Source organism: Pristiophorus japonicus, chromosome 5, assembly GCF_044704955.1.
Source record: "Pristiophorus japonicus isolate sPriJap1 chromosome 5, sPriJap1.hap1, whole genome shotgun sequence".
NCBI classification, from domain to species: Eukaryota; Metazoa; Chordata; class Chondrichthyes; family Pristiophoridae; genus Pristiophorus; species Pristiophorus japonicus.
Window position 1 is genome coordinate 215483263 of NC_091981.1, and position 23706 is coordinate 215506968.

At 42.3% G+C, this 23706-nt stretch overlaps 1 protein-coding gene across 1 annotated transcript in view; it reads left to right on the top strand.

Moving 5' to 3' along the window:
- Positions 1–23706, top strand: part of cyp51 (cytochrome P450, family 51) — a 46056-nt gene that overhangs the window by 10568 nt on the left and 11782 nt on the right. The window contains exons 2-7 of the mRNA XM_070881315.1: positions 1838–1936; positions 6876–7052; positions 9023–9149; positions 18317–18491; positions 19742–19861; positions 21319–21514. Of these exons, the coding sequence (XP_070737416.1) occupies positions 1838–1936; positions 6876–7052; positions 9023–9149; positions 18317–18491; positions 19742–19861; positions 21319–21514 (894 nt within the window). The remainder of the gene's footprint in view (positions 1–1837; positions 1937–6875; positions 7053–9022; positions 9150–18316; positions 18492–19741; positions 19862–21318; positions 21515–23706) is intronic.

The window sequence follows — 23706 nt, forward strand, 5'->3', positions numbered from 1 at the left end:
AAGTATTTTTGAAGTGTAGTCACTGTTGTAATGTAGGAAACACAGCAGCCAATTTGCGCACAGCAAGCTCTCAAACAGCAATGTGATAATGACCAATTCATCTGTTTTTTTTAGTGGTATTGATTGAGGGATAAATATTGGCCAGGATACTCTGGATAACTCCCCTGCTCTTCGAATTAATGCCCTGGGATCTCTTTCGTCCACCTGAGAGGACAGGCGGGGCCTCGGTTTAGAAAAACTTGCATTAAAAAGACTGAGCCGCATGGTCTATATAGGCTTTAGGAAAGCCTTTGACAAGGTACCACACATGATTACTAAAGAAGAATGAAGGGGTATGGAATTAGGGGGGTAAATAATAGGAGCTAAGGGCAGTATTCAGAATGATTGGAAGTGGCTAGTGGAGTCACTTCTAACAATTATCAATACTTTGGATACAGAGGGAGTGATGTTGCAATTTTCAGATATACCAAAAACGAGGTAGAGTTAATTCTTTAGAAGATCAACAACTTGCATTTATATAGCACCTTTAACGCCATGAAACATCCTAAGGCTCCTCACGGAAGGGTTAGCAAACAAAATTTGACACTAAGCCACATAAGGTGGTATTAGGACAGATGACAGAGGTAGGTCTTATGGAGCGTCTTAAAGGAAGAGACAGAGGTTTAGGGAGGGAATTCCAATATTTAGAGTCTAGGCAGCTACAGCTATGGCTGCCAATCGTGGAGCGATTTAAAATCAGGGATGCGCAAGAGGCCAAAATTGGGAGGAGCATAGAGAGCCAGGAGGGTTGTAGTGTTAGAGAAGGTTATAGAAATAGGGAGTGGCGAGACTATGGAAGGACTTGAAAACAAGGATGAGAATTTTAAAACTGAAGCATTGCTGAACCGGGAGCTGATGTAGGTCAGCGAGCACAGGGGTGATGGGTGAACTGGACTTGGAGTGAGTTAGGACATGGGCGGCAGCATTGTGGATGAGCTTAAGTTTATGGAGGGTGGAAGTTGGGAGGCCAACCAGGAGAGCATTGGAATAGTCAAGTCTAGAGGTAACAGTGACATGGATGAGGGTTTCACCAGCAGATATGTGGTCAGAAGCTCATCTTGGGGTCAAACTCGACACTTGGTCAAACTTGGCTCAGCCGTAGACAGCTGACAGGGAAAGGGAGGGAGTCAGTGGCTACAGGATGGTGCAAAAAGATGCTGCAAAGACCGAGCCGGTAGGGAGGAAGGAAGTAAACGAAAGTGTTCGGTAGACAGGACATTGAGGGCAGCACGTTGGGTTGATAAGGCCATAAAAAAAGCTCAGTGTTTGATTTTACACAAGTTCCACACTACAGGAAGGATACTAAGGATTCAGAGAAGGTTTAAGTAGAATTGTGTCTGGTATAGGAAATAGAAATAAAACAACTTAAAATTGGGTATTTTTTCATTGGAATCATGCAGATTATGGGACGATATGATTGAAGTGTTCAACATTATGACTGGATGATACTGGGGAGATAGAAGCCGACTGTTTCCAGTTATTGAGGGGCCATAGATACAAGATTAAATGCAAGTACAGTATTTTAGAACAGAGTGTGGAGATACCATTTACACAGGTATGCAACAATAGAATTCACCTCCAATGTTAGTGGTTGAGGCAGAAACTATGTCAATGTTCAAGATGGGATTGGATGAAGAGATATGGAAACAGGGTGGGTAAATGTGGTTGCATGGAGGATAAACATCAACGTGGACTGATTGGGCCAAATGGTCTGTTTCCATGTCGTGTTGTAACTTTGATGTATTTCAATGAATCCACTGGATTTGTTTACTATGTTATTTATTTGATTTTCTTTCAGAACTACCCACCTTATATTCATTCTAGCATTCCATTCCTTGGACATGCAATTGCTTTTGGAAGAAGTCCAATTGAATTTTTAGAAAATGCATACAGTAAGGTAAGTGTTCAATATATTTTTATTCCCCTCAATCACGCTGCAATAATCTAATTGTGCTTAGTTTCCAATTCCTACAGTTGCACTATTTCTGTTCTTGCTGATGTAAAAAAAAGTAAGTCCTTGCACAGAATGTTGGATTTTGAAATGAGGATTGCAAAGGCAGGTACATGGAGTTAGGCCATAGATCAGCCATGATCTCATTGACTGGCAGAACACGCTCGAGGGGCTCAATGGCCTACTCTTGTTCCTATGTTCCTCTGATTGCAGTGTGCATATCTCGGAAGAACATCGTGTGGGTGAGATGGGAAGAAAGCTCTCCAGGCTGTTCAAATTCATATTGTTGAACAGAATTTGCACCATTTGAATTGTCATGGATTCTTACATTTATTAAATATTTTGCAGGAGTTTGAATAATTCTAGCAAAAATTTCCACAAATGTAGCACTAAAATTTCTGGCTAGCCATCAAAATGAATGGCCAACCGTTCAGGATTTTTATTTACAATAATCAACTTTGATTCCACAAATGACATTTCAATGTTTTCCAGTGGACTTGAAACCATTGTGTTTCATATAAAAGGACAAATATAGACATAAATAAATATTTTAATTTACCTGTTCATCAGATATTTATCTAGCTTCTCTTTAGTTAATCAGCATAACATTAACTCTTTTGATGGGTGTCTATTTCACGTATCTACTGAATAGGATTGATACTAATCTTTTACCTCATTTGAAGTCTACCACTGCTCTATGTATTCTCTCAGGGTATAATTACACTGCAGTTACTAGTCTGGTTCCAGCCAGGCAGAATCACATTTACCTTCCCTGGATCCTGGCTGAAACTGTACTGGTCTTGCCTGACACATCACTGTCCACATGACTCCCAGCATTTTTTTAATTTCAATGTTTAGAGAGCGAAGATCCCTGCTCTCTAAATATTTAAACTGAGGTTAGATAGGTATACAAAATGTCCAACTGAATATTTTCTAAAGCAGGTTTGACACTGCTCTGGATTTACCATCCATACAGTATCACTCCAAAGGGTTCTGAGTCATATCTCAGCACATTGCTTTTGGAATCAGGTTGGTCTCCGGATTTACACTGCATGTTTAGACAGCACAACACTATGGGGCCAAGTTTCCACCGACCCCTAGAATGGCGCACCACCGTGAGGTCCGTCGACTTTCTGGAACAAAAAGTGCGCCTAATCCTTAATGTGGTATTCTCCATGCTCATCAGGCCTCCTTCGGACTCGGCGGAGCGCAGCTCCCCCTACTTCCTCCCCCCCCCCCCCCCCACCATCTCTTTCTTCCTCCCCCCCCCCCCCCCCCACCATCTCTTTCTTCCTCCCCCCCCCCCCCCCAATCTCTTTCTTCTTCCCCCCCCCCCCCCCAATCTCTTTCTTCTTCTTCCCCCCCCCCCCCAATCTCTTTCTTCTTCCCCCCCCCCCCCAATCTCTTTCTTCTCTCCACCCCCCCCCCCCATCTCTTTCTTCCCCCGCCCCGCCCCGCCCTCTGGCCTGTTAGTTTGGAGTAACTATTGGCTGTCTGAACTTGCTTAAATGGCCAAAACAGACGTAAGTGGCTGGTAATGCCCTCTTTTTTTAAAAAAGAAACTGTATTAAAAAGAAACTGAACTAACTCACTGAAACTGGAGCAAACTAAATGTGAAGAATTGCGATTTTAAAGATACTCCAAAAAAAACTAGTTGCTCCAAAAAATAGGAGCAACTGCTGTGGAAACTTGACCCTAAATGTGCAGTGAAAATGCTCCCTAAAAGGCAGTTAATGTTTATTAGAGCTTCACCACCCCTCCCCACAGATTAGTAGATATTTGCAACAAACTCCCGAATAGAAAAAAGAGCAGAGTGAACATTTGGTTAACAATGGGATTGAAGGTTATATAAATAACTATGGTCATGGTTAGTTAGTTGCTTTTAGAAACCTGATATTTCTTGTGCTGGTGGGACCATAGAAATGTCATAATGTGAAACTAAATTGGTCATGGTATAGGTTGTATTCGTGGAATTTGACTAGATTATTTCAGTCGGGTCAACGAGGAATTTTATAATCTTGGCTGTTCTTCCTGTGGGTATTTTCCTTCAATAAATGAAATAAGTGGCGAGTGCATGATGAAGACTAATAAAGTTCATGGTCTGTTGAAAGGACCAGGTTTTCTGAGGTGAATGGCATTTTTCAATACATGCTTTGTTTTTAACCTGCTTTAAATCATCAGCAGCATAAATGTACAGCAAAATACTCCAGATGCTGGAAATCTGAAATAAAAACAAAATGCTGGAAACAGTCAGCAGGTCAAGCAACATCTGTGCAGAGAGAAAGGAATGGTTAATGTTTCTAGTCAGGGAAAGGTCCTCGACCTGAAACATTAACCCAAACCACCTCTCTCCATAGCTGCTGCCTGACCTGCTCAGTGTTGCCAGCATTTTCTGTTTTAATTCAGCAATATAAATACCCAGATTATCTCCACTCATTCTTCCACTGAAAATAATGACCCAGAATTTGCGGTCAGCGGTGTAGCAAAGGCGTTTGCCACTGGCCCCAAAGTAAGCTTCGCACAAAGATCTCATGATCTCTGTGTCGAGAATTCTGGGTTTTCCGACGAGTAGTTGAAATCAACGTAGTGTAAAAGGGAATCCCATAGTGTGAGCTGCTGTGACGTCAACCAATCAAAAAACAAAATTCTCAGTGCACCAGGAAATGGGTAAGCTCCTTCAATTCTAACTTTAAAAAACAAAGATTGGGGCTCTCACATGGGGTAAAAGCAAAACTGAAATAAAGATAAACAAACTTTCAAAAAAATGTACATTTGTTTATAGCTTAATTTTAATTTTTATTAAGCCAGTGGTCTAACTTTTAATGGGGTATTTAACAGCGTAATTACTGCAGAAGAGCCAATGCTTTTCAGTTTCCATGGTTTGAGATTTCACTGATTGTCAGCTCTGTGGTGTGGGCATAGTGCAGCTTGTGGAGGAGCAGTGAATGACTGACTGCAACTAAATCCTGAAGTTGCGGTTAGTTTCAAAGGTGAAATGACTGGGACCACTGTCAGTTTGCCGTCATCAGGACCCCAGATTCTGGGCCAATGAATCTCTGAATGTCCCTTCATAATCTGGTTGGCAACCAGTAACTAGTTGGGTGCCGCAGGGATCAGTGCTGGGACCCCATCTATTTACAATCTATATTAACGACTTGGAAGAAGGGACTGAGTAACGTAGCCAAGTTTGCTGACGATACAAAGATGGGAGGAAAAGCAATGTGTGAGGAGGACACACAAAATCTGCAAAAGGACATAGACAGGCAAAAATTTGGTAGATGGAATATAATGTTGGAAAGTGTGAGGTCATGCACTTTGGCAGAAAAAAATCAAAGAGCAAGTTATTATTTAAATGGAGAAAGATTGCAAAGTGCTGCAGTACAGTGGGATCTGGGGGTACTTGTGCATGAAACACAAAAGGATAGTATGCAGGTACAGCAAGTGATCAGGAAGGCTAATGGAATCTTGACCTTTTATTGCAAAGGGGATGGAGTATAAAAGCAGGGAAGTCTTGCTACATCTATACAGGGTATTGGTGAGGCCACACCTGGAATACTGCGTGCAGTTTTGGTTTCCATATTTATGAAAGGATATACTTACTTTGGAGGCAGTTCAGAGAAGGTTCACGAGGTTGATTCCGGAGATGAGAAGGTTAACTTATGAGGAAAGGTTGAGTAGGTTGGGCCTCTACTCATTGGAATTCAGAAGAATGAGAGGTGATCTTATCGAAATGTATAAGATTATGAGGGGGCTTGACAAGGTGGATGCAGAGAGGATGTTTCTGCTGGTGGGGGAGACTAGAACTAGAGGGCATGATCTTAGAATAAGGGGCCGCCCATTTAAAACTGAGATGAGGAGAAATTTCTTCTGAGGGTTGTAGATCTGTGGAATTTGCTGCCTCAGAGCTGTGGAAGTTAGGACATTGAATAAATTTAAGACAGAAATAGACAGTTTCTTAAACGATAAGGGGTTATGGGGAGTGGGCGGGGAAGTGGAGCTGAATCCATGATCAGATCAGCCATGGCCGTATGGCCTACTCCTGTTCCTATTTCTTATGTCCTTATAATGAGTACCAGAGTCCCCTCATTGCTCCTCTTTAAGCTCTTACAAGTGTTTTTACATTCTTTTGAAGGCATCATGCCTGAAGTTATGTATGAAGTTATAAATGTGGCTTTAACCATGGATTCTCCAAGATTTGAATAACCGGATCTGACATGTAATGAAATGCCCTTGAGATGGAACTCAATTTGTTTTCTTGATGGTAGCTTTCTATTGGTTATAGCCTCACTTATCTATAATCGCACCAAAATCATTTCCCTTTGCCAATGTATATCGTGCAGTGTATTTATGAATCCATTTTTCTGTACAAATGGGTATTATATATTCACTTGTAGGTAATCCTGATGAGGTTGTGCGGCCCAATCCCATTAACCATCTGATCAAAATAGTATATTTATAGCCACATTAAAATCCATCTGCCATTACGTGTTTCATCCAGTTAATTGGTACCGATCCCTTTGAATCCAGTCAGTGTATCACAATTCAGCTGCTAAATGGCTAATGTCCTCAGTCATAATTGCACTGCTGTGGATTTACATCCGATTTGAAAATCTAATGCATCAATCTGTTCTATAAATCAGTAGGGTGCAAGTTTAAATCTATCTTCTGCAGCTGAATTTTCACAAGTTGCTGTTTCGAGATGTGTTGAACTCTCTCAAATATAATCAGAAAGGCAGATTTTTATTTAATTGAAGCTTGCGCAGAGAATTACTGAGCTGGAACTAAAGGAATGTACCTTTGGAAAATAATAGATAAAGTAATGTGAATTCATTTGGTTATTTAAAAAAAATAATTCCTAATCTCTTTTTTTTTGGTTTTTGAACAGTATGGTCCTGTGTTTAGTTTTACGATGGTTGGGAAGACATTTACTTATTTGCTGGGGAGTGACTCTGCAGCTTTACTCTTCAACAGTAAAAATGAAGACTTGAATGCTGAGGATGTTTACTCCAGGCTTACAACACCAGTTTTTGGCAAAGGAGTTGCTTATGATATCCCAAACCCAGTATGTATATTCTATTGTTGTATAGAAAATATGATGCTACAAACATCATAGAATCTCAAGCCCTATCTTGTCATTAATTTGTTAAATATTTATTACACTGTCTATTTTCTTTTTTATTAAGATTTAGTTCTGTTTCATTGCCAGTTTAGCTGTGGTGGTTTATGAAAATCTTTCAGGATAGTAAGCTGTTGAAAATGGAACTTGTCTCATGAAAGCAGCAATGAAATAGTGTCAATCTTGCTCGCAATAAAACTACTACTTCGCAGCTTACCGTAAGCAATTCATTTATGTCTCAAAAAAGCTATCAAATGACCTTCGGCTTTGGTCATGTTTATGATATACATGTAAAGTGCTTACAATAAATTCCATATAGTTATGTAAAGTGGCTTTCACTTCTTTATAGACATGTATCTGTTTTCAAAATCTTTGCCATGAACAGATAAAGTACATAATGGTTAGGATTATAACAACTGATCATCCCAGCTTGCTCTTTCATAGTGGCCAATTATAGTGGGGCATTGGTGGATGCTTGGAAGCAGGTCTCCAGATCTCGCCTCAGCCAGAACTGGTGTGTGGAGCAGAAGAGTTCAGGAGAAAAAGGAAAGACAATGAGAAATAACATCCATCTACATCTATACAATTAAATGTCTTGTGTGCGTCACATAGGTAGCACATTAAATCTGGTCCGAGCATGCACAAATTAAGTGTTATGTTTTTCTGATTGGCTCAACAAGCACTATGTTAAATTAATCATATTGATGTGTACAATTACAGATCAAGAGCTCAAATGAGAATCCTGCACAAAACTGACCAATTTAATTGCTCTAATAATTTCTAAGACCATCAAACTGGTTGCAGCAGCAAAGATGCAACAAGCCAATTATGTTGCTCAATTTATTTTTTAACTTTTTATTTCAGCTGCCATCTTGATTTCTGATCCAGCTGTATAGATAACATTTAAACATAATAAACACACGCAAATTAAATTAATTCTGGGGGGGCGGGGGGATCAAAGCTAAACTTACTCATAAAATTAGCCAGCCATTGTATGTTAGAAATGCTTCCAAAATATTTCCCCTGTGTACGCCTAAGGTTTGATTGTGTAACGGGGTCTTTCCCGGAGAGGCTCAACCAAACAGCAGACTTGCATATAACATCATCTGTCTGAATATATACTTTGATACATCAGTATCATAGAATTTGTGGCATACTTTATTTGATCATGTTTCTCAGTTGACTTAACCTTCCACTGGTAATAACAAATGCAGTAGAACAATCTACCTCCTACTGTTCTCAGTTCAGTTAATTGTGTATCCATTTTGAATATCTTTTTTGATGAGAAGACATGATAGCATGCACTTCAGTTTATAAGAGATCAGTTTCATAATTATTAATTTCATTAATCAAGTAATGTTAATACTTGTTTTAATCATTGAAGATGATTCTGATAAAGATGCAAGCATAGCTTATCTATGTCTATTTCTCTTCCCCTCTTCACTTTTTATTTTAAAGACAATTATATTAATGGCATATATTGTGGAAATGGACATTGTGGTTTTGATGTCCATAAGATTGTCCATAATTTGAGTCTTGTACCACACGTGTAGTCTGAGAACCAATTTCCTCCCCCCACTCCCTCTGTTGGGGCTATTTCAGCGCATGCAACCCAGAGCTAAAGCATAGACATGATTCAGTTACTTCATGACAAGGCTGCCCACTTCTCTCCCTACCTCTTTTCATAATGCAGAGTAAAGGAAGCTGTACTCTGCATTTATCCTCACCCGAGAGTGGCCAGCGCTATCCAAACTTTTTCATCTTTGAGCTTAAAAATTTCACCTTGCAGTAATTTAAGAAACTGTTCCAGATTGTAGAAGGTTAATTTCTTTAGAGTATTGACTTGTTTCCGTAAATGCAAATTGTATTAATGCATCTTCATTATTTCATATATTGTTGCTTTCTCATCCTTCAAGATATTTCTGGAACAAAAGAAGATGCTCAAAACTGGTCTCAACATTGCTCAATTTAAACAGCACATCTCTCTGATTGAAGAGGAAACCCATGAGTATTTTAAACGCTGGGGTGACAGTGGGGTTAAAAGTAAGTGCTCGAATGTTTCATTTTCACAATTGTGCATACTGTCCCAATATGCTAATTTGGATTGATGAAGGCATTTCATAACTTTGGTTAAGATCTGAATCTTTAATTTAAAGCTCATTGTTTGTCATAAAACATATACAATTATGGGCTTTTCATTTCCCCGGTACTGAAAGGAACCAAGACTTAAGCCCATACACAGCTCAATAGGTAAGTGCAGCGTTGAGCACTGGAAGGGCCCCACTTTTGTTTCTAGGTCTGTACTTCATTTGCTGATCTTAACCATGTGGAAGTGTGCCTGGAAGTAGAGTGGAAAATTAGCCAGGGCTTCTATCCCTGAGTGAGACCCATCAGAGGCTATTTAAACCAAGCAATGTAGACTCTGGATGCAAGATAACATTAGGCTCAGCTGTTAGTGCTCCATTTGGTCCATCTTAGCTTGTCTGATTTTGCTGTCCAAGATCACACAGGAAGATTGGGCACTTGGATGAGGTACCAGAGGATCACATGTGTCCACTGAAATTATCCTCTGTGTAAAACAAGAGTTCTCCTCGAAAAATCTTCCCTTTTCATTTCCACCCATGAATGGTTTAAAAAAAATGACAGAAAAATTTAGCTTAAAAAGGAAGGCCCGTGACCAGTTAAGTCGTTGAGATCAAATGTTTGTAAACACATGGTTCGACACTGTTCATTCTAAGTGAGCCTGCTTTTGAAAAGAATAAGAAGAAACTGCTTTAAATTTGAAAAATCCAGGGAATTTTGCTTGCTCTTTACCTTTTCTCTGTAGAGATGTAACATCTGCAAATATCACTTTTTTCTAAGGGAGAAAGGCTGGACACACAATTTTAAAATTCTTTCTCCTCCCACAAATGTACTAACTCTTGCTGGAGTCATCATCATAGGCAGTCCCTCGAATCGAGGATGACTTGCTTCCACATCAAAAAGTTCACAGGTGTTTCAATGAAGGACCTAAAATTCCAGGTCCTGCACTTAATCTTGAAGGGTGGCAGACGCCTGTGCGTGGATTTTTTTAACGTGGTGGCCGTTGCACACCGCCACCACACAGGCTTGACAGAGTTAGGTCTTGGTCCAGTGGCAAGGATTATCCAAGACGACTGAAGACCAGCTCTGCTGCACGGACCAAGTGCGCGCACACATATTGCAGTGTAGGTTGGCCCGTGCTGCCTTGCTGGAGTACAGCTGCACTAGTACTAGGGGCTCTGTGGTAGCTTTTTCAATCTGAACAATGTGTCCAAAGGATATTCAACCATGCAGTCTAGCATGGTAAAACATATTCCTGTTCTTGCACAATATCCACACATGTACTTCCCAGTGGGGTTTACAGGATAACTTTGGAGAATTCTGGCTGAATTTTATTTTCCAAAGAATTGAGGGAAGAAAATGGCAGAAGAAAATGGCAGACAGGAAAGTGCAACAGTGTCACCAAATGGCCAGAGGCCTGTAATGGCTTGGAGGACAAGCAAATGTTGACTGATACTTTACCAGTGAAATATTTATACCTTGATGTTGACGCAAAGCATGGCAAGAGTTGTGACGTGTAACAAGTTTAATATGTACAAGAAATGCATTCCATATGCAAGACTTTTAATATATTACTAACTGCTGTCCCATGGCATTGCTTACTATGAGTTGGAAGTTTTATAAGATCAGCTGCTATGCAAGTATTTTTACCTGGGATGCTAAATTATTGACCATGGAGTTCTGGGAAGAGGTTCTGGGGTAAGCAGGGTTCTGTAAACACTGGAAATAGATTTTTCTGGGAACATTGTGGGAGTACTGAAAGTGCCATCCAGAGGTTTGTGTGGACGAAGAATGAATCCTGGGATCCAGGAGAACTGGGAAGAGTGCTTGGGGGAGGTCGCTGATATCTCGCAGTATTGCATGGGAGCAGGGTCAAGCAGATCTTTTAGAGGGGATGCACCTAAGAGAATCAAACTCATACTGCCATTGGCCTCTTTCTAACCATCATTCAACATCCTCCTACCATGTTCCACCAATCGGCCTCTCTGACCCATCCACAGCCAGTTTTGTGCCCATAGGTTCCCCCACCACTATTTTCCCCATCACTGGTTCTTGCCTTTATGCTACTGCCTTAAAGCATTTAAGAGTAAATTTTCTGGATGGAAAATCACAAACTGGTGTACAATTTCCTGATCTGCAATTCTGGCATGCGTTCGAAGTCGAGGTGTATTAGCGAACTTGCTGACCTTTAAAGTCTTTAGTAAATATAAAATCCCATAAACAAAATCTACTTCAAACCCCCAAAAGTTCATAAATTGCAGATTTTCCAAGTTTTATATTTAAAAAAAATTTCTTGCGCCTCAAAAATGGTTGAAATTTTTTTAACTGAGTTTTCAACAGTAATAAAAAAGTGAGTGACTAAAACATATATTTCCAAAAAGCAATCTTTATTTTCATTTCTAACCATCAATGGAGAAACCACATGTCTTGTCTACCATTGTTAATAACCTTACATAAGTGACATCAATTACCTGAAATAAAGCTTTGAGAATTCAATTTCTGTGGTACTTAATGTCTTTTGGGAAAAGCAATGGAAATCTGAACTCTTCCCATGATGATATATCCAGTTATGCTGATTGGAAGATTGCATGCTTGGGGAATTTTGCAAACTTCCCATGCTGAAAGTTCTGTCCAACTGTTTTAGAAACATAGAAAATAGGTGCAGGAATTGGCCATTCGGCCCTTCGAGCCTGCACCACCATTCAATAAGATCATGGCTGATCATTCCCTCGGTACCCCTTTCCTACTTTCTCTCCATACCCCTTGATCCCTTTAGCCGTAAGGGCCATATCTAACTCCCTCTTGAATATATCCAATGAACTGGCATCAACAACTCTCTGCGGTAGGGAATTCCACAGGTTAACAACTCTGAGTGAAGAAGTTTCTCCTCATCTCAGTACTAAATGGCTTACCCCTTATCCTTAGACTGTGTCCCCTGGTTCTGGACTTCCCCAACATCGGGAACATTCTTCCTGCATCTAACCTGTCCAGTCCCATCAGAATCTTATATGTTTCTATGAGATCCCCTCTCATCCTTCTAAACTCCAATGTATAAAGGCCCAGTTGATCCAGTCTCTCCTCATATGTCAGTCCCGACATCCTGGGAATCAGTCTGGTGAACCTTTGCTGCACTCCCTCAATAGTAAGAACGTCGTCGCTCAGATTAGGAGACCAAAACTGAACACACTATTCCAGGTGAGGCTCACTAAGGCCCTGACCAACTGCAGTAAGACCTCCCTGCTCCTATACTCTAATCCCCTAGCTATGAAGGCCAACATACCATTTGCCGCCTTCACTGCCTGCTGTACCTGCATGTCAACTTTCAATGACTGATGAACCATGACCCCCAGGTCTCGTTGCACCTCTCCCTTTCCTAATCTGCCAGTACAAAATGTCCAGTTGAAGCTTAGGCTTTTGACACTGGCTGATAACCATGAGGCATTAAAAGACACAAGACAATTCAATGGGCAAATTTAATCAATTGCATTATATGTAATTTATGAATTTTTACATTTTATTTAAACCTTATTTGGGTAATTTAACATTTTCAGTGGCTGAAAAAAATTGATGGTTGAAATGCTTTTTTCAAAAAGTGTTTTGAGTGATTCAGTTGGTTCATCAATAAACTATAACAGCAAAATTGTTACATACAGTTTTCCCGTTATAAAATGTTAATAGTTAGTCGACATATTTACTGAGGTGTACGAAAGCATGGGCCTTGGGTTAAACATCCGTAAGACCAAGGTCCCCCACCAGCCTGTCCTTGCCGCACAGCACTGCCCCTCAGTCATCAAGATCAATGGCTCGGCCCTGGACAACGTGGACCATTTCCCATACCTCAGGAGCCTGTTATCAACAAAAACAGACATTGATGAGATTCAACACCGCCTCCAGTGCGCCAGCGTAGCCTTTGGCCGCCTGAGGAAAAGAGTGTTCGAAGACCAGGCCCTCAAATCAACAACCAAGTTCATAGTCTTCAGGGATGTAGTAATACCCGCCCTCCTGTATGGCTCAGAGACATGGACCATGTGCAGTAGACACCTCAAGTCACTGGAGAAATACCACCAACGATGCCTCCGCAAGATCCTACAAATCCCCTGGGAGGACAGACGCACCCACATCAGTGTCCTTGTCCAGGCCAACATCCCCAGCATTGAAGTACTGACCACACTTGATCAGCTCCGCTGGGCAGACCACATTGTCCGCATGCCAGACACGAGACTCCCAAAGCGAGCGCTCTACTCTGAACTCCTTCATGGCAAACGAGCCAAAGGTGGACAGAGGAAACGTTACAAGGACACCCTCAGAGCCTCCCTCATAAACATAGAAACATAGAAAATAGGTGCAGGAGCAGGCCATTCAGCCCTTCTAGCCTGCACCGCCATTCAATGAGTTCATGGCTGAACATGAAACTTCAGTACCCCCTTCCTGCTTTCTCGCCATACCCCTTGATCCCCCGAGTAGTAAGGACTTCATCTAACTCCCTTTTGAATATATTTAGTGAATTGGCCCCAACCACTTTCTGTGGCAAAGAATACCACAGGTTCACCACTCTCTGGGTGAAGAAGTTTCTCCTCATCTCGGTCCTAAATGGCTTACCCCTTATCCTTAGACTGTGTCCCCTGGTTCTGGACTTCCCCAACATTGGGAACATTCTTCCTGCATCTAACCTGTCTAAACCTGTCAGAATTTTAAACGTTTCTATGAGGTCCCCTCTCATTCTTCTGAACTCCAGTGAATACAAGCCCAGTTGATCCAGTCTTTCTTGATAGGTCAGTCCCACCATCCCGGGAATCAGTCTGGTGAATCTTCACTGCACTCCCTCAATAGCAAGAATGTCCTTCCTCAAGTTAGGAGACCAAAATTGTACACAATACTCCAGGTGTGGCCTCACCAAGGCCCTGTACAACTGTAGCAACACCTCCCTGCCCCTGTACTCAAATCCCCTCGCTATGAAGGCCAACATGCCATTTGCTTTCTTAACCGCCTGCTGTACCTGCATGCCAACCTTCAATGACTGATGTACCATGACACCCAGGTCTCGTTGCACCTTCCCTTTTCCTAATCTGTCACCATTCAGATAATAGTCTGTCTCTCGGTTTTTACCACCAAAGTGGATAACCTCACATTTATCCACATTATACTTCATCTGCCATGCATTTGCCCACTCACCTAACCTATCCAAGTCACTCTGCAGCCTCATAGCATCCTCCTCGCAGCTCACACTGCCACCCAACTTAGTGTCATCCGCAAATTTGGAGATACTACATTTAATCCCCTCGTCTAAATCATTAATGTACAATGTAAACAGCTGGGGCCCCAGCACAGAACCTTGCGGTACCCCACTAGTCACTGCCTGCCATTCTGAAAAGTACCCATTTACTCCTACTCTTTGCTTCCTGTCTGCCAACCAGTTCTCAATCCACGTCAGCACACTACCCCCAATCCCATGTGCTTTAACTTTGCACATTAATCTCTTGTGTGGGACCTTGTCGAAAGCCTTCTGAAAGTCCCAATATACCACATCAACTGGTTCTCCCCTGTCCACTTTACTGGAAACATGCTCAAAAAATTGCAGAAGATTTGTCCAGCATGATTTCCTCTTCACAAATCCATGCTGACTTGGACCCATCATGTCACCATTTTCCAAATGCGCTGCTATGACATCCTTAATAATTGATTCCATCATTTTACCCACTACTGAGGTCAGGCTGACCGGTCTATAATTCCCTGTTTTCTCTCTCCCTTTTTTAAAAAGTGGGGTTACATTGGCTACCCGCCACTCGATAGGAACTGATCCAGAGTCAATGGAATGTTGGAAAATGACTGTCAATGCATCCGCTATTTCCAAGGCCACCTTCTTAAGTACTCTGGGATACAGTCCATCAGGCCCTGGGGATTTATCGACCTTCAATCCCATCAATTTCCCCAACACAATTTCTCGACTAATAAAGATTTCCCTCAGTTCCTCCTCCCTACTAGACCCTCTGACCCCTTTTATATCCGGAAGGTTGTTTGTGTCCTCCTTAGTGAATAACGAACCAAAGTACTTGTTCAATTGGTCTGCCATTTCTTTGTTCCCCGTTATGACTTCCCCTGATTCTGACTGCAGGGGACCTACGTTTGTCTTTACTAACCTTTTTCTCTTTACATACCTATAGAAACTTTTGCAATCCGTCTTAATGTTCCCTGCAAGCTTCTTCTTGTACTCCATTTTCCCTGCCCTAATCAAACCCTTTGTCCTCCTCTGCTGAGTTCTAAATTTCTCCCAGTCCCCAGGTTCGCTGCTATTTCTGGCCAATTTGTATGCCACTTCCTTGGCTTTAATACTATCCCTGATTTCCCTAGATAGCCACGGTTGAGCCACCTTCCCTTTTTTATTTTTACGCCAGACAGGAATGTACAATTGTTGTAATTCATCCATGCGGTCTCTAAATGTCTGCCATTGCCCATCCACAGTCAACCCCTTACGTATCATTCGCCAATCTATCCTAGCCAATTCACGCCTCATACCTTCAAAGTTACCCTTCTTTAAGTTCTGGACCATGGTCTCTGAATTAACTATCATTCTCCATCCTAATGCAGAATTCCACCATATTATGGTCACTCTTCCCCAAGGGGCCTCGCACAATGAGATTGCTAATTAGTCCTCTCTCATTACACAACACCCAGTCTAAGATGGCCTCCCCCCTAGTTGGTTCCTCGACATATTGGTCTGGAAAACCATCCCTTATGCACGCCAGGAAATCCTCCTCCACCGTATTGCTTCCAGTTTGGCTAGCCCAATCTATGTGCATATTAAAGTCACCCATTATAACTGCTGCACCTTTATTGCATGCACCCCTAATTTCTTGTTTGATGCCCTCCCCAACATCACTACTACTGTTTGGAGGTCTGTACACAACTCCCACTAACGTTTTTTGCCCTTTGGTGTTCTGCAGCTCTACCCATATAGATTCCACATCATCCAAGCTAATGTCTTTCCTAACTATTGCATTAATCTCCTCTTTAACCAGCAATGCTACCCCACCTCCTTTTCCTTTTATTCTATCCTTCCTGAATGTTGAATACCCCTGGATGATGAGTTCCCAGCCCTGATCATCCTGGAGCCATGTCTCCGTAATCCCAATCACATCATATTTGTTAACATCTATTTGCACAGTTAATTCATCCACCTTATTGCGGATACTCCTTGCATTAAGACACAAAGCCTTCAGGCTTGTTTTTTTAACACCCTTTGTCCTTTTAGAATTCTGCCGCACAGTGGCCCATCCTGTTCCCCGCCCCGGGCCTCTCCGCCCCCCACCCCCCCCCCCCTTTCTCCCCTCCGTCTCCTGCCTCTGCCTCCCTTTTGTCTCCCTCTGTCTCCCTGCATTGGTTCCCATCCCCCTGCCATATTAGTTTAACTCCTCCCCAACAGCACTAGCAAACACTCCCCCTAGGACATTGGTTCCGGTCCTGCCCAGGTGCAGACCGTCCGGTTTGTACTGGTCCCACCTCTCCCAGAACCGGTTCCAATGCCCCAGGAATTTGAATCCCTCCCTGCTGCACCACTGCTCAAGCCACGTATTCATCTGCGCTATCCTGCGATTCCTACTCTGACTAGCACGTGGCACTGGTAGCAATCCCGAGATTACTACTTTTGAGGTCCTACTTTTTAATTTAGCTCCTAGCTCCTTAAATTCGTTTCGTAGGACCTCATCCCTTTTTTTACCTATGTCGTTGGTACCAATGTGCACCACGACAACTGGCTGTTCTCCCTCCCATTTCAGAATGTCCTGCACCCGCTCAGAGACATCCTTGACCCTTGCACCAGGGAGGCAACATACCATCCTGGAGTCTCTGTTGCGGCCACAGAAACACCTATCTATTCCCCTCACCATTGAATCCCCTATCACTATCGCGCTCCCACTCTTTCTTGCCCTCCTGTGCAGCAGCGCCAGCCACGGTGCCATGAACTTGTCTGCTGCTGCCCTCCCCTGATGAGTCATCCCCCCAACAGTACTCAAAACGGTGTATCTGTTTTGCAGGGGGATGACCACAGGGGACCCCTGCACTACCTTCCTTGCACTGCTCTTCCTGCTGGTCTTCCATTCCCTATCTGGCTGTGGACCCTTCTCCTGCGGTAAGACCAACTCACTACACGTGATACTCACGTCATTCTCAGCATCGTGGATGCTCCAGAGTGAATCCACCCTCAGCTCCAATTCCATAACTCGGACCGTCAGGCGGACACACTTCTCACACACGTAGTCGTCAGGGACACCGGAAGTGTCCCTGAGTTCCCACATGGTATAGGAGGAGCATATCATGTGACCGATCTCTCCTGCCATGCCTTAACCCTTAGATACCCTTAAATTGGTAATAACAATGTTACAGTTCACTTACTGATATAAAAAATAAAAAGAAAAGCTACTCACCAATCACTTACCCCATTGGCTGTGACGTCACCTTTTGATTCCTTTCTACTTCTATTTTGCTTTCTCTCCCGCTGTAGCTGCACCGGTACGCCTTTTATAGGCCGCTCCGACACTGCTCCCGCCTCTCGCCAACTGCCGCTGACTCTCGAGCTCCCGCTGGGCCTTTTATAGGCTGCTCCGACACTGCTCTCGCCAATTGCCGCTGACTCGAGCTCCGCTGGGCCTTTTATAGGCTGCTCCGACGCTGCTCCCGCCTCCCCAACTGCCGCAACATCCCCACTGACACCAGGGAGTCCCTGGCCAAAGACCGCCCTAAGTGGAGGAAGTGCATCCGGGAGGGCGCTGATCGCCTCGAGTCTCATCGCGGAGTTCATGCAGAAGACAAGCGCAGGCAGCGGAAAGAACGTGCGGCAAACCTGTACCACCCTCCCTTACCTTCAACGACGGTCTATCCCACCTGTGCCAGGGACTGTGGCTCTCGAATTGGAGTGTACAGCCACCTAAGGACGCATTCTAAGAGTGGAAGCAAGTCTTCCTCGTTCCGAGGGACTGCCTATGATGATGATGATGTTAGTTAACATAAATCTGACGGGAAGAATGATTTGTGGACATCCAATGAGTGCCATATACAATATCTTATATATATAAATATGGTATTTCATATTTAATGTCTCTAATTTAATCGATCTCCAATTTATTTATTTTTAGATTTGTTTGAGGCCCTTTCGGAGCTGATCATTTTAACAGCCAGCCGCTGCTTACATGGTAAAGAGATTCGAAACCTGCTTAATGAAAAAGTTGCACAGCTCTATGCTGACCTTGATGGTGGATTTACCCATGCTGCCTGGCTTCTTCCTGGTTGGTTACCTCTTCCCAGCTTCAGGTAATGAATAGTGGGTAAAGTGGCAAATCGTACTACTCTGGTAAGACTTGGGTCAAACAGAGCAATTCTTTGGATTGGGACAAAAGTAAAATATTGCGGATGCTGGAAATCTGAAATAAAAACAGAAAATGCTGGAAATACTCAGCAGGTCAGGCAGCATTTGTGGAGAGAGAAACAGCAATGTTTCAGCCCAACGACCTTTCGTCAATGATCTTTGGATTGGGATACTGTTGAAATGCTTTAGTAGTACTCCCATATTTTAAATTATTGTCCCATGTGCATGCAGGTGTGTGTATTTTAAATGTACTATTCCTGTTTTTAAATTCTATTTATACTAGTTATCTCCTGTAGCATTCCTCAAGGTGAATCAGATGATTATGCTGTTTCAGAAGAACAAAACCATATACCGTGTAGAACATAATTTGTTCTGTTTAAGGCTAGACATTTTTTTGCTATGCATTCTTGAAATGAATGGTTTGGTCAGTTATAGGTCAGGTTGTAGACTTTGCTTTTGTGTAAACTGCATCCATTTGCACTGGATAGTGTGTGACATTGAGTGTTAATATAGAGTTTTTAACATTCTTGGAAGTCTCATGACATTGCTTATGGTGAGTCAGAGAATATGTTGTTTTATAACGAGAGGATTTATGTCAATAGCAGAATACAAGAGCAAAGACTTACATTTGTACAAGGAAATGGTTCAGCTGCAGAGTACTGTATGCAGTTTTGAGTGCTCCATTATAGAAAGAACATTAAAACCATAGTGTCCATCAGGTCGGGACAGGACAAGGTGGGTTATAATGCCTCTTTACTGAACTACTTTGCAGAGACTCACTGTCTAAGCTCACTCATGAAGATGGCATTTCATTGAGGTATTGGGGAATTAATTGAGGTATTCGGGTGTTTCCCAGCCTGAGGAATTGTTTCCTAGTGAGCAGTCAATGCCTTCACGAGAGGGTGAAGAAATTGGTGGTAGATATGGGAGGAGAAAATACACAAGTGCTGAAATAGTGCAAATGTATGTCGTGCTGGAACATATTTATAGTAGTGCAGCTTGGGGTGTTCTACATAATCAGATTGGGGCACATTGATGTAATAACATCCCATCATGTTCTCACTACTTTGCAATTAATTCTCAAACTGTGGCACTGTTGTGCCCCTGTCAAGTGGTTTAAAGCTGCCTTTGTAAATAAGTTTCATCCACATTGTTCTCTTAAATCATTAAAACTTCCCTCTTTATTTTTGGATAGGCGGCGAGATAAAGCACACCGAGAAATCAAGAATATCTTCTATAAGGTAATCCAGAAACGGAGGGAGTCTAATGAGAGGGAGAGTGACATATTGCAGACCTTATTGGATGCCACTTACAAGTAAGTCCTCCACTCTGAATACTAAAGAAGGCTTTTCTTCTTTCAAAATGTTCACTAGTTTATATGTGAAGAGATAACTTCTTCAATTCTTCTTTGATATGGTAGTAGCAAAGCAAATCAAAGACCAATATCTAAGTCAGATATCCAGGCCAAAGCTTCCAGTGTAACAGCGTGAATATCTTGTAGGCTGCCTGCAAATTTCCTCCGGGCAGTGCTCAATGATGTGCTCCAGGGTGTGATTAGGAGCTCCACAGTTGCATGATGGGGATGCTTTAATCTTCCATCTCAGGCGAAGGTGGCAGCATCGACCATAACCGGTTCTGACAGTTGATGGTTGTCCACTGTTTGCGGGGAAGGTTTGATCCTTCAGGTGCAGTCCTCTATAAGGAATCCATTCCATATGTCACAGTTCTTCCAAGCATTTCGCCATCAGTCATCAAGACTGAGGGGAGATTGCTGAAGGGCTTCGATGACGGTCCAAAATGGCCTTCTAGATTTGAGACGGGTTGGTGGTAGAATGGTCATATTGGCCTGGATCGGCCTTTGCTTGTGTAGCAGTTGTATTTTCTGGAGACTGCATATTCGCGGCGTAGGTGTGGTGGTGCGATATTTTTTTTTGCAATGAAGCTGAAAATTTTGAATCTTTCTCTTCAATTCTAAAATGCTACTCTAGACCTGAATTATGGAGCCTTGTTCATGTTTGGTGTACACGTACCCCAACATCTCAGTTGGAATTAAGATGCTGATAATGATTCAGATATAAATGTTTAAAAGGCTAGGCATTTTTTCTAAGTACATCAAAAGTATAGATTCTGATAAATATACACTTGAATTTTCAAATTACTTTAATGAGCAGTGCTGAAGTGTGTTGGAAGAGATGAAATGCATCTACACAACATAAGCAATGTGCTGTATTTCTTAACTGTTCTATTGGTGCAGTTTAGATTATTGTTACTTTTCTCCTGTGTTTAAAAGCAGTGAATATATTCTTGTGCTATTTGTATCCTAGACTGTATGGATAATGATTCGACATCATCTTTCAAAAGGGAATTGGATATATACTTGAAAAGGAAAAATTTGCAGGGCTATGGGGAAAGAGCAGGGGAATGGGACTAATTGAATAGCCCTGATAAAGAGCAGGCACTGGCCCAACGGACCAACCTTCTGTGCTGTATCATTCTGTGTGGTAAGCTTTCCACCCACTAACGTTTGCTGAGTTTCTGATCTCGGCTGTGTTGAGTGCAATCCAGGTGCTTCTTCACAAGGACATGCTCCTCTCTGCATTCCTTCTACTCCTTTTGGGGTTGGCATAGATGTGAGTTTACGAGCAAGGTCCCAGTCTGCTCTTTCCAGTTAAGGAAAAGCTGCCTGTCTTGAGATGGAAAACATTCTTTTTATTTCAATCATTTCTTACTATAGTACTGAAATTTACTTTGATTTTACATTTTTTTTTCCAGGGATGGTGCTCCTCTGACCAATGATGAAATTGCAGGCATGCTTATTGGGCTGCTGTTGGCAGGGCAGCATACTTCCTCCACTACCAGTGCCTGGATGGGATTTTTCTTGGCTAAAGACAAAGTGCTGCAGGAGCATTGCTATGCAGAGCAGAAAGTTGTGGCTGGGGAGGACCTGCCACCACTACACTTTGATCAGGTACATGCCTGGCCTAAACTGCGAAAAGTAGAAAGATTTGTAAACTATGATTGTTTAGCAGATGAACAGTTAAACACATTAATTACAAATGCCTCTGTGTACTTCTCATTCACATTAAAATTTGAGCGTCTCTGCAAATTAGAATAGAGCTCCTGCAAAGTCTGGGGAAAAGCCTGTCACACACGGGTGATACTGTCGGGAGCATGGTTCAGGATATTGTGGATCCACAGCCCTGATTTTCTGCCCATTATTAAGCAATGTGAGCATTGATTTTTCCTGAAAGGCCCTGATCAAGGACTTCGCCTTCTGTTCCTTTCATGGGATGGTATTACACATTTTAGTCATTTGTTTTCCCATTTTAAAATAGTTTTTGTGCCCTTGAAGGTGAAAGATGGAACAATTTTAGCTTTTTTGGTACTGCATTTCTCTCAGATTTGTACTATTCCCAACGCCAAAGTATTTTCTGAGTAATGTGGCATGTCTGCTTTACAAAAGAAGAGGATGAAGTTGATACTAAAGCAAAATACTGTGGATGCTAGAAATCTGAAATAAAAGCAGGAAATGCTGGAAATACTCAGCAGGTCAGAACTGACGAAAGGTCATCGACCTGAAACATTAACTCTGTTTCTCTCTCCACAGATGCTGCCGGACCTGCTGAGTATTTCCAGGATGAAGTTAATGTTGAGTAGAGGAGGGGGGGGGGGGAGATAAAGATATTAAATAGGATAAAAATAGATAGAAAGCAGCTGCTAAATAGGTTTGCATCACTCAATTAACAAGTCACTTGGTCTAGTTGGGAGGCAGAATAGGTTGTTGAGGGAAGCTAGGGTGGAGATAGAAGAAGCTCTGACTACAATCTTTCAATCCTCATTGGATATTGGAGTAGTGTCAGAGGACTGGAGAATTTCAAATGTTACACCCCTCTTCAAAAAAGGGGGCGAGGGATAAACCCGGTAACGACAGACCAATCTTTCTAACGTCTGTGATGGGAAAACTACTGGTGACCGTTGTCGAGGACAAAATTAATTCTCACTTGGAGAAGCATGGGTTAATAAGGGGCAGCCAGCACGTATTTGTTAAAGGCATATCGTGTTTGACTAACCTGATTGAGTTCTTTGAAGTAAAAAGGTGGTGCAGTAGATGGTGTAGATATTGACATTCAAAAGGCCACATAACAGTGTCACGGATTGTTAACCGGTTTATTGGGTATGAAGTGTATAGTGACCGTGTCGTGACTCCTAAATTTCATCCACTCCACCGTTGTAACACACGCACCGAGTATTCCGAGAAATCGGGTCTGTGTTCCAGGGATGAGGATAGATTGGAGATGGTGCAATCGTTCTCTTTAGAACAAAGAAGACTAAGAGGAGATTTGATAGAGGTGTTTACAATCATGATGGGTTTAGATAGAGTAAATAAATAGAAACTGTTTCCAATGGTTGAAGGATTGATAACCAGAGGGCACAGATTTAAGGTGATTGTCAAAAGAACCAGAAGGCGACATGAGGAGTGGTTAGGCTTTGGAATGCATTGGGTGGTCGAAACAGATTCAGTAGTGACCTTCAAAAGAGAATTGGATAAATACTTGGAAAAAAACAGTTACAGGAATAGGGGGAAAGATCAGGGGAGTGGGACTAACTGGATTGCTCTTTGAAAGAGCCAATGCATATTTGATGGACTGAATGGCCTCCTTCTGTGCTATACTATTCTATGATTATCTTTATCAGCAAGTCCCCTTAACCTTAGGATACCCCTGTGAATATTTCCTCTTCCAACAATTGCTATGGTTCACTTTAGTACCTGAATTCTGAGCTGTGGACTTGATTTGAGAAAGTCATATAAATCACCTGTAACAGCAAATATTAGTTCTAGAAATTCCGTACAATCCCGGTTGGGACGCTAATCGATTTCCATGCCCGCGAAATTGAGTCTCTGCTGAAAGACTGCAGGGGGTGCCAGTGGTGTAAGTGCGCGTCGTTAGGCTCCAAGCAGTAACAAAAATGAGGTGTTGTACAATCAGTAGTGAGTATTGGTGAAGGCGCCTTCCAGCCATTAAAGGGGAGGGTCACTGGAGACCGCACACCAGCCCCTAATGATTTGGGGAGTGCAGAACAGCGATATGCTGTGGGATGAAATGCAAAGGCTTAACTGCCCGTAACACTCTGGGGACTAAGCAGCATTTATCTGGCTGC